Below are 12,773 nucleotides of genomic sequence, written 5' to 3'. Positions count from 1 at the left end.
ATATAATGGAATAATAAAATATTAAATTATTTTTTTTAAAAAAAAAAAAGAGAAAAACTATTCGAAACTATTGAAGAGATTTCAATTCAATTACTAAATAAAGAGGAAAAAAAAAATAAAAGGAGACACTATTCGAAACTATTGAGGAGAATTCAATTCTATTGAAAAATGTAATGTTTATTTTAATTACATTGGCAACCCTTTTATTTTATAGTTCAACTATTGTAACTATTACACTTTGTATTTATTCTTTAGTCTAATAAAGGCTTTTAAACTCAACAGGTTATGGGCCCAGAGCTTGCACTTACGCTGTGTTGTTTTGTTTTTTTTTATATATAAATTTTTTTTTACGAAATAATATTTAAAATACTGTAATAATGGCATCGGAAGGTGAAATTAAAATTGAAAAACTAATGGACAGTTCGCAATGGCTTACGTGGAAATTCCAAATGGTTCAAATTCTGGATGCTGGTGATATGTATGCAGTGCTGACTGGGGCTGAACTACCGCAGGAAGAAAAAAAAATTAGTATGCCAGAAAACTGATTCAAGGGCTCGTCGTACAATATGCACGTCACTGGGTAAACAACCTTTGTTGCAAATACTTCATTGTGTGACTGCAAAAGAAATGTGGGATACACTAAAAAGTGTGTATGAACAAACGTCAAGATCTAACCTCTTATTTTTGCAGCAAAAGTATTATAGTTATATTAAAGATCCGGAGGACGACATTGCAACCTTTTTATCCAAACTAATGGAAATTGTGCAGCATCTTCGTGATCAAGGCGAATGTATATCTGATTCAATGATAATTACGAAGGTATTAATGTCTTTACCAGCAGAATACAATCACTTTTATAGCGCATGGGAGTCGGTACGAGCTGAGGACCAGAATCTTAACACCTTAAGAGCACGGCTTATGGCAGAAGAAATAAGAATGGGCGCTCAGGAAAAACAAAAATCAGAAGCTTTCTTAGCAAAACGACAATACCGACCAGCAAACTAAAGGGCAACAAAATAAAGCTGTGAAAACAACGACCAGGAGTCAAAGGTGCTTTAAGTGTGGTGACAAAGGCCATTTCAAACGTAATTGTCCACAAATTAAAAAGGTTGAACCAAATGCAAATCATTGCAGAAGCTATGAAGCTTTAATGTGTAGTACAAATGCAAGCTGCAGTGGAAATAATTGGGTTCTTGACTCAAGAGCAACGGATCATATGTGTCATATAAAGGAGTGATTTGAAAGTTTGAGAAACCACAATGATATCGTCAGGGTTGGCGATGAACGTGCTATTAAATCGGCAGGTAAAGGAAATATTGTCGTTTTGGTTACTGAAGGTCATAAATGGGTGCAGAAAGTACTGAAAGATGTACTTTATGTTCCAGGCATCCAATATAATTTATTTTCATCAACAAAGGTACTAGATCGTGGTTATAAATTCCATTCTGACAGTAGTACTTGTAAATTTGTCAGAGGAGACGGAAGTACTGTTGCAGTGGGAGTTCGAAGAGGAAAGTTATTTAAAATGCTGATTAAGGTTCCAGAAGGCGTCATGTTAAATGTAGCAGTCGCCGACAACTTACCTTTGCAAATATGGCATGAAAGAATGGGTCACCAAAATGGATCACATGTGAAGAAAATTCTGAATAAAAACAATATTGGCTTTGTGGAAAAGGAATTTTCATGCGAGGGATGCATTTTAGGTAAGCAGCACAGAAGCAGTTTTAAATCACGTCAAGTGAGGTCAACAAGCTGCGGGGAACTGTGTTTCGCAGATGTGTGTGGTCCATTGCAAGTAAAATCTATCGGTGGTGCCAGGTATTTCTTATTAATTAAAGATGACTATTCTCATTTTCGTTCTGTTTATTTCTTGAAAGAGAAATCTGAAGTTCCAAATGCCATTAAAAGTTTCTTGATGCAAGCGGAGAAAGTTGATCAAAAAAAAATAAAGCGCATGCGTACGGATAATGGTGTGGAATTTATTAATGATGAATTGCTCAAAATATTTGCACAATTTGGTGTAAGGCATGAAAGGACGGTGCCGTATACTCCGCAGCAGAATGGCTGTGCTGAACGTGAGATGCGAACGGTAATGGAGCTAGGACGTACAATGATTTATGCTAATGACATGGATTTGAAATTTTGGGCTGAGGCAGTGAATACCGCAGTTTACGTATTAAATCGTACAGGTACTAGTACGGTGAACGAGAAAACACCATATGAGTTGTGGTATGGACAACAGGCGAATATAAGTCATCTCCGCAGTTTTGGTGAAGAAGTTTATGTGCACATACCTAAAGAAAAACGACGCAAACTGGATGCAAAAGCCTGGAAAGGTATTTTTGTTGGTTATGCAGACAACAGCAAAGCTTTAAGGGTGTGGAACACTAACTCGCAAAAAATAGAAATTTCGTGCGATATTCAATTTTTACCTGACACAGCAACTCTCAAAGTTCAGTCATCTCTAAAATATAATTCGCAAAATCACAGCTCAGAACGTGAATCAAAAGCTGATAAAAAACTTCATGGATATGAAGTAGTGGAAAAAGGTAATGATAATGAGATATCGGAGGACAATGTATTTTATGATGCTCTCAACAATGATGACAAGAACAACCACAATAAGAGCTGCATTGTCAATCGTCTTTGGAGTGAAACTGGTTCGGAACATATTGCAGCCCTTATGATAAGCGAGGAGCCTAAATCTTTTGAAGAAGCGATGCAGGTAAATGATCGCGCAAAATGGCAAGCAGCAATGAATGACGAGTACGAGTCATTAATTGAGAATGAAACTTGGAATCTTGTTGAAACACCATTAGATCAAAAAATAATAAAAAATCGGTGGATTTACAAACTAAAGCGAGATGCTCGAGGAAATATTGATCGCTATAAAGCGCGGTTGGTTGTGAAGGGTTTCACCCAAGAATATGGAGTTGATTACGAAGAAACATTTAGTCCAGTTGCGAGGTTTACTTGTATACGTTGTATTTTGGCTACGGCAGCAATACGTAAGATGGCTCTTATGCAATTCGATGTTAAGACAGCATTCTTAAATGGTAGTTTAGAAGAAAACATTTACATGCAGCAACCAATGGGTTACGATGACGGCAGTAGACGTGTATGTAAGCTGGTGAAAAGTTTATATGGACTGAAGCAAGCATCAAGATGCTGGAATAAAAAATTTACTACAATTCTTCAAGGTTTTGGGTTGCAAGTATCGAAGCATGATCCTTGTGTTTTTATCAGCAATAGTGATGATGGATCTATAATTATGGCTATCTATATTGATGATGGTCTAGTAGCTGCAACAAATAGTAAACTTATAACTAATTTGATGGCTCAGTTGGAAGTAGCGTTCAAAATAAAAATTTTTGAGGCAAAGTATTTTTTGGGGATTGAAATTAATCGAAAGGCTGATGGATCAATTTACATTGGTCAGGAAGCTTATACTAAAAAGGTAATTGCTAAATAAAAAATGCAAAATTCTCCTATTGTAGCTACACCTGCAGACAGCGCAAGCAATTTGAGTAATTTTATATCTGATGCAGAAGTCAATTTTCCATATAGGGAAGCGGTTGGCAGTCTTATGTATTTAGCAGTAGCTACAAGACCAGATATAGCTTTTGCTGTATCTAACGTAAGTCGATATCTTGAGAAGCCAGCAACAGCGCACATTAATGCAGTCAAAAGGATAATCAAATATTTAAATGGCACTATTGGCATAGGAATCTGTTACCAGAGTAACAGCAAACTTAATCTGCGTGGTTACAGTGATGCTGACTATGCAGGTGATGTGCAAACTCGAAGATCTACCTCAGGTTTCCTTTTTATGGTAGATAAAGGTATAATAAGCTGGTGTTCTGAGCGTCAGAAGTGCGTTTCTTTATCAACAACTGAAGCAGAATATATTGCAGCAGCTAGCGCAGCAAAGGAATTAATTTGGGTCAAGCGTTTTTGGTCTGATCTTGGGAATCCTGGACAGATAGAGTTCTGTATTGATAACCAAAATGCAATTCGTCTAGTAAAAAATCCTGAATTTCACAAAAGGACAAAACACATTGATGTACGTTATCATTTCATTAGAAATGCATACAATGAAAAGGCTTTCGAATTAAAATATGTGGCATCTGGTGATCAGCTTGCAGATGGGCTTACTAAAGCACTTCCGAAAGAAAAATTTGTACTTTTTAGAAATCAGATTGGTTTAAAACATCTCTGTAGTATCCTAATGTAACTAAAAAGTGGGAGTATTGAAAAATGTGATGTTTATTTTAATTACATTGGCAACCCTTTTATTTTATAGTTCAACTATTGTAACTATTACACTTTGTATTTATTCTTTAGTCTAATAAAGTCTTTTAAACTCAACAAATTCAATTACTAAATAAAGAGGGAAAAAAGAGAAACTTTTCGAAACTATTGAGGAGAATTCCATCCTTTCATTGGGATTTTTTCCACTGCACACATTTAGCCACTTAGCCCAAAAAAGTGTGCGAGTTACATTTTGACAGCTAGTATCAGCTGTGAACATATTTTGATTTCAATACTTTTGTTACATATTTTGCGATGGCAGAGAACGCAGAAATCGATAAAGTATTTTTATTTGCGCAATTTGGCAAATTAATGGAATTATATAGTCAGCATAATAAATTGAAAGAGAGATTCTTAGAAGAATATCCAAAGGTAATTATAAAATAATTTCAGTAAATAACATAAATTATCAGTTTGACTATTTAGCGCGAGCTTGCACAAAGTGATCAAGTTTTCGGTTAAAAGTTTTCTAATAACGATGATTAATTTTTTTTAATACAAATAAAACAAAACGTTTTAATAAAATTATTTTTTATTGTCATTTTCTATATTCTTATATTTATTTGAATTCAATTACGAAAATATTATCTTATGAAAATACTATAATGGCAACCCTGGCGATTTAGTCTCGACTTAGCCACCTCGAAAATATGCTAAGTATCGACACATAACTACATTATCGGCACAACTTAGAATTTCCCTCATTTAGAACGCAACTTAACGACCTTAATGATTAAACATCAACCCATCAGGACCGGACTGGCAAGTGATCTTTAAATATAATTTTTATTTGATTTGCATTATGAAAAATATTTTTGTGGAAACTATGGATTGTTACTATTTTTTATAATTTTTTTAAATTATAAAAATTTGAATTTTAATGTTATTATTTTTTATAATTTTTATATTTTTAGATGATGATTATATTTTTAGTTGATGAATTGAATATTGTTCGTTATTTTTGTTATTTTATTTAATTCTACTCTTTTCTTTCTTCTCTCTTACTATCAAAATTGGCATAAAATACAAGTGTTAAACATTAGAACTGTTTTCATTTTTTGCATTCTAATGTTTATGGTTAGTGAAAATAATTCAAACTTTTAACTTAAAATTTACAATATTAAAAGTTTACAATATTTTTTTTTGATTTATCTAAACCTTGTCTAATAAATAATCATAATTACGGACGTTGTTATTATTGTAACCTTTCGCAAGAATTTATTTATTATTCTACCTATCTTGTTGAACACTATTATTTTTTGTCGTGCATCATGAAAACCGAGCTATATAAAACCCCAGTCTGTGAGACAGACTACACTGATTTATTAGACCTGTCTGACCCATTACATGCTCAAGGTACTACCTCGACTCGAAACTTCGATATAAATTTACAACTTTTCTCCGTAGAGCAAAAGCTAGAATTGGAACGCATGGTTAATATCAGCGTGAAAGAGGCCTTAAGGCCGAGGCAAGACCTGATCGAAGGGAAGCTGGTGATGCCATTGGATTACTGCAAAAATATTGCCGAGTCGGAAAAAATTCCTGATATCGTAAAAACACTTACAGAATTTTCGGTCAAAATTGGAGAATTTGGATCTTGGCGAAAATCTGTCGATAGAATACTTACCCTATACTCACAATTGAAGGGTACACCGAGATATTATGCGATTATGCACTCTATTCGTCACATTTGCTTAATTTTTAAATACCTATTATATGACAAAGATTATTATTAGTGATGAAATTTTAATAGTCAATTCCTTTTCTCGTTTATTTTATGTTAAAAGAGCATAAGTACTCGTTGTGAAGTAATTTCCATTATTGTAATTAAATGCATTATTACTGTGTTTTTTTTTAATTGAATAATTCTTTATGTTATAGGAGTTTCTTGGGAGCCTCTATTTTAATAATTGCATTCTTTATAAAATGTTATTTTTTAATTTTTAAATTAAGTACTTAATTTTCTTATGCATGTTTAATCAGTTTAAAATATTCTTAAGAAATTTCGCGTGATCTATAACTATACAAAATGAATTAATCAATTCCATTATATATTGATTTTGATATTTAAATATATGTACACTAGGGTGCCATTAATTTTCGAAAGTCGGAAAATTGCCCGGGGCACCCCCCAGATCGGTTCATTTTACTAAAAAAATAATCTGTGTAAAGTTTTAGTTCAATTGGATAAGTGGAAATGGTGCCCCAAGAGCCTCAAAGTTTGGAAAATAACGATTTTTTCCATAAAATTCATCTTTAATTGCTTATATCTCCGACATATTTAATTTTACATAAAAACTGTCTTCCTAAAAGTTATAGACCTATTAAAAATAAACAATTCACTCATACAAAGTTTTTCTGTATTTCTAATAGTTAATGAATAAAAGCAAATACAAGCTGATAACCCACAATTAAATTTAGGTAAGTTCTATGAATGCATTTGCTCGTATGTTTACTAAATTTGCTACAAAAAAGTCTAACATTTAGATAGTTTTATACATAAATGTGTTTCTGTGTTATTCATTGGAATACGATGTAAATTTTTGTCGCCTGTCTGTCTCATTAACGGTATTTTATCGTTTTACTTTTTGAATTCTCAATTGCTAAAACTCTTTACTGGTAAATAATTCAAAGTCATCATATTAAAAAGTATTACCGATATGTCTTCTTTAAATTTACGTAAAAAAATTTATCTTGTTGGTTATCATTCTAGTGGGTTGACTGGTAGTAAATTACCATCAAATAGAGAAGTTTTAAAAGTTCTTTTTTTTAACATGCGCGTGGTTAAGTTGTCATTAAGAGAAAGTGCTAGTTTAACCATACAGGAAGTTATCATATTTTGGCAAAAGGCACGAATACCAATAAAAGAGAAAAAACATTGCATACATAAATTAGAAAACCTATATCAAGAATGGAGATGTTTACAAAAACATGCTAATAGAAGAAACTTAAGATATCAACAAAAAGAAGCAGAATTCACAAACCGATTAGACGCACTATTTGATTTGGCACATGCAAATGCACTTGAGATGATAACAATAGAAGATGATAAGAAGTTTTTAATATATCAACGGCGGGAGGGTCGACCTGGTTATATGTATGGCGTAGATTATAAAGAAATTCGAAGAGAAACAAGAAGTGAAGAAAAGAATCATATACTTTCACAAAGAAGAGAACGCTGTATGCGGCAAATGAAAGAACTAGGTGAATATTCCTTACTTCTGGAATAGAAATTAAGTTATTGAAACATTTTTATTAGAAACTGTGTCATTGCCGTTATCAACAGATAGTGAAAATTCTTCCAGTGATAACGAAATTAATAAAGAACCAGATACCGAGTTTAATTTTGAAATGACGGTTACACCTACACTGCGCAAAAGAGCAAGAGGAAATTTAGAAATTGTAGATCAAAAAATTGCAGCTGTACTTGATGCTTGCAAAATTAGTGATCGTAATGCTGTTCGTCTCATTATCGCAATAATCGAATCACTAGGACATGATCCAAATAGTTTTATTTTGAACAAAAATTCCATACGCATTATTCGACAAAACCTGCGATCACAAAGAGTAGAAGACTTAAAAAAGCAGTTCAAAGTTTGTGAGCTAAATGAAGTTTGTTTGCATTGGGATGGAAAATTGCTACCAGCTTTAGAAGGAAAACAAAATGTGGACCGTCTTCCTATTATAATTTCAAATGGGCCTGTTGAGCAATTACTTGAAGTACCTGCGCTGAAAAATGGTACCGGAAGAGAACAGCTTTAGTTTTAGTTTTTGACACGACAGCAGTAAACACTGGTCGTTTTAATGGAACTTGCTCAATTATTGAAAAATATTTAGAAAGAGATCTTTTATATTTAGCGTGCAGACATCACATTTACGAAATTATTCTCAAAAGTGTTTTCCATGCTAAGATTTGCAAGTTTGAAAGCCCAAATGTTGAACTATTTCAACGATTTCAGAAGTTTTGGGCCGAAAATAAACGCTGATAATTTTACAGTCGGCTTAGAAAATGAAAAAGTAAAAAAATCGTTAAATAGGGATGATGTGTTCCGAATTACAAGTTTCCTTTATAAGATTCGTAAGGATAACCAACCAAGAGATGATTACAGGGAACTTCTTGATCTTGCATTAATATTTTTAGGAGAAAAGCCGAACCGCAGCATAAAGTTTCGATCTCCTGGGGCTATACATCATGCAAGATGGATGGCGAAAGCCATATATGCATTAAAAATGTTTTTATTTAGGAAAGAGTTTAAATTATCTACAGAAGAAGAAAATGCTCTTTGCGATATATGTATATTTATTATTAAAGTGTATGGTGAAGTGTGGTTTAATGCTTCGTCATCAGTCAAAGCTCCATTCCAAGATTTTAATCTTCTAACTACTCTCAGTCAATATGAAAAAATTGATGAAGATATATCAAGAACTACTTTGGAGAAATTACGTAATCATTTTTGGTATTTAAGCTCTGAGCCTGTTGGTTTGGCATTTTTCGATTCAAGTATACCGCCTGAAACAAAGAAAATGATGGTTTTGAATTTGAATATAGAAAGTGATGGCATGGACAACAAGAGAGTATCAATAGATCGTGCAAAAATAACTGAATTCATCGAAAAGGGAGTTGAACAGTTTGTATGCAAACATACTAAAAACATTGTTAATCGTTTTAAGTTGTGCGATGACTTTTTGAAAGTATGTCCTACAAAATGGTCTGAAGACCTTAGTTTTATTCAAGCTAAAAAAACGCTTTTAAGCTTGAAAGTAGTAAACGATACGGCAGAGCGAGGAGTGAAACTAATGCTGGACTATAATCCAATTTTAACAAAAAATGAGAATCAAAAACAATACATTTTAAAAATTGTTAACGATTACCGCCGTCTTTTTCCAAATTGTAATAAGGATACTTTGCTCCAACAATTGTAACTAAAATTAGAATTAGAATTAGTACCTTTTTATTAGAAGAAATATTAAATTTTAGATATATTGAATTTATTTTAAATTTTTTAGAAATATTAATTTTTTTTTTTAGAAATCGGGTGACTTTAGCTTGTATTTGCTTTTATTCATTAACTATTAGAAATACAAAAAAACTTTGTATGAGTGAATTATTTATTTTTAATAGGTCTATAACTTTTAGGAAGACAGTTTTTATGTAAAATTAAATATGTCGGAGATATAAGCTATCAAAGATGAATTTTATGGAAAAAATCGTTATTTTCCAAACTTTGAGGCTCTTGGGGCACCATTTCCACTTATCCAATTGAACTAAAACTTTACACAGATTATTTTATTAGTAAAATGAACCGATCTGGGGGGTGCCGTCAACCGATTTCACGAAAAAAAAATTGCCCATATACCTTAATGGCACCCTAATGTACACATATATAATTTCTTATATGCACATTATTCATAACATTTTCCATATAAAATTAAATAACTTTTTATAATTTCATTATTAAAATTATAAATAATTATTTTAATTGTATTATCTAAATTAAAAAGTATATATGTAAAATATATTAAACTTTACATATAAAAGTATGCTAATAACACATACAATACAATAAAATTGTAAACATGTGCTATTGATGCATCCCATTTTATAAAAATTTAAAATGTCGGCCTTTTCGACATTCCCACGATTTTGGAAAAGTCCCGTTTTTTTGACGTACATCTATCCACCAACAACAACGCTTATAACATACAAACAACGCTAAAGAAATTCAATTTCTTATACACATATTGGCATCGCTAAGTTCCGTTTTATTTCTTACTCACATGTATTTAATAAATTAAAACATTTTGCACACTTTTATAAAATTCGCAATTCCAACGACGCCTGCCAAAAGGTAGAATATTGATAATAACTCTAATAATATAATGAGTTAACTTTATAAATTAAAATGTAAATCTATCAATATTTTACTTAACTTATAATAAAGCGCATAGTGCTGCCAAAAAGTGGAATATTGATAGTTATTATAATAAAATTGGCACAAAATGCAATAATTATTTTTTTCCTTTATTCCTTATTAACTACGTAATTATTTATTATAGAGTGCATAGCGCTGTTTCTGTTTACGAAAATGTACTAAAAAATTTTTAATAGTTTTTGCTTTACAAGTTTTTCTGAGCCGATAGTTTATGAGAGAAGAGAAGAAGAAAGAAGAGTAACGGTGGTAAATGAATTCTAATTAATGGTAAATAATACTTTACAACTAAATCAAATAATGATTGAGTGAATAATAAGTAAGAATAAAGAAAACAGTATTTAATTCTTTACTAAATAAAAATAATTGTATGAAAAAATGTAATAAAAAAAATTTTTAATTCTTTATTCATATTTAATTCTTTACTAAATAAAAAAATTGTAGAAAAAAATGTTGTAATAAAAAAAAAACATTATTGAAATTAAATTGAAAAAAAATTATAAGTTAAACAATAAATTAATTATTTAATATTATAATTATATTTTATAAATTTAAATTTAAATAAATTTAGGTAAGTTTTTAATTCAATAAAAAATGGTAGCTTTAAGTGGGAGTGTCGGGTTCTTTTTTGCGGAGTGGAGTGCGGATGCGGTGTGTGGAACTAGGTACAGGGGCCCAAACGAGGACGTTTGAAATTAGTAAGGGAGGAGTTAACTCCCGCGTACCCCAAAATCTGGCCTTGTGCTTAGTTTCATTAACGGAGCAATCATTCGATATTGTTCAAACGCATGGTTGCTACCAAACGGGACTTCCACTTGTTTGTCTGGAAAAGTCCCGTTTGACTTCGGTAGCTCCCAACTTCGCAAAAGTGTGCTCGGTCTCTCCTGCTTCAGCCTCCGAAGAAGCAACATCAAAATTATTCTAAATTAAACAAAAGAATATTTAACTTATATATTAAACGAAAAGGTTATTTTAATTTTTATGTATATTACGGTTTATATGTATATACCATAATACTCTATACCATATATATATTTTTTTTGTTTTTTCTTGAAGTGATTGGCCCCTTGATTTTTCTTTGCATGGAAGATTTTGCTAGTATTTTCACACTAGTTACTGTTGCATCGTAAAAAGCTTTAAAGGCAAGGCAAATAAGTAAAAGTTGCTTATTTGACAGTGGGAAGAATTCCAGGATTGCAATAAATACGGATCTTATATATCATCTATTACCAAATGTAATAAGTTAGAATAAATTATTTAGTATGGCCACAACACACCCCACATGTTCAACAACCAATCAATGTGGCAACACGGGATTCAAGTCTAGCGGCTTGTTGATCACATGGCGTGCACGACTTACGAAGCATAAAATAAAAGACAATAATTATATTATGTATGACTTTTAACAATAAAATTTAATAAATTGTTACATGGTGTCAGAAGTGGGATATTCAAACTACATTAAGAAATAAAAACATAGTGTGCCTGTGTCAAGATGGCTGAAAGTCAAAGAGTGCCAAACATTTGGCCTGCGGTAAAATAGCAACGGAATGGCCTAAATGGAAGCAAAATTTTATGGTATGGATGATCGCAAATGGGAAAATGGCAGCAAATGAAAAAACTAAAATAGCTACCATCCTGTCGCTGATTGGAGAGGAGGGCGTGTCCATTTATAACACATTATTTCTAAATGATAGTTCACCAAACTCGATGCTTGGCGAAGTGCGCAGTGAGGATGCGGTCATGCAACGTGAACTTAATAAAGTAATTAAAAAAATTTGATGACTACTGTTTGCCCCAAAAGAACATAGCAATGGAATCGTATAAGTTCAATACTATAGAACAAAAATTTGTGACAAAAATTTTTATTTATCTTAACATGTTGACTTGTACATCAATCACTATTATTGGTATTTTTACCCTATTCCTATAATTTTTGTTTAAGTGTATAATTTATTGTAACTACTTGACAATTGTATTATAACCGCCATTTGGTTTTTTTGTGAAGCGATCAGCTGTATTTTTATTATTTCTCAACTTTACGCTATCCGCATATTAATTGAATCTAAAATTAATTTAGATATATTTCGAGTAGTTTTGTAATTGAATTCAATTTTTTTAACTTATTGAAACGGATGCGAAATGGATATAAGAAACTTCTTTAAAGGTTAATTTTCGTTGGAGTATTATTAAATTGTTCTCTAAAATCACTAAAATCTCTTGTGTTTTAGCTGGCATAAAACGAAAGGTGTCTTGAAATGGTGACACAAAATTTACCCAGTCTGAAAGTGATGAGAAGCCATGCACTTCTTCTGCTATTGGTGAAGCTTATTATAATCTATATTTTTTATACGATTTTGAATATTATGCTTTAATATAGTTTTTTCCAATGATTTTCCTAAAAACAATATTGGGCGATATGTTACCGTTTCTAAAATGGAACGGTTTCAAAAAGTAGAGATATTAAAACATTATTGGAAGCCTCCAGAACATTATGAGTTCCAAAAGCATTTTAAAACAAACGATGGTCGG

At 31.8% G+C, this 12,773-nt stretch overlaps 1 protein-coding gene across 1 annotated transcript; it reads left to right on the top strand.

Moving 5' to 3' along the window:
• The first annotated feature begins 627 nt into the window (after positions 1-627).
• Positions 628-1,005, top strand: LOC119675981. The gene has a single exon (XM_038087203.1). The coding sequence runs from the start codon at positions 628-630 to the stop codon at positions 1,003-1,005; it is 378 nt and encodes a 125-aa protein (XP_037943131.1).
• The last annotated feature ends 11,768 nt before the right edge of the window (positions 1,006-12,773 follow it).

The sequence above is a fragment of the Teleopsis dalmanni genome, chromosome 2, assembly GCF_002237135.1.
Source record: "Teleopsis dalmanni isolate 2A chromosome 2, ASM223713v2, whole genome shotgun sequence".
Classification (NCBI taxonomy): Eukaryota; Metazoa; Arthropoda; class Insecta; order Diptera; family Diopsidae; genus Teleopsis; species Teleopsis dalmanni.
Note: the sequence above shows the minus strand (reverse complement) of the source record. Positions and strands in the feature narration are given on the sequence as shown.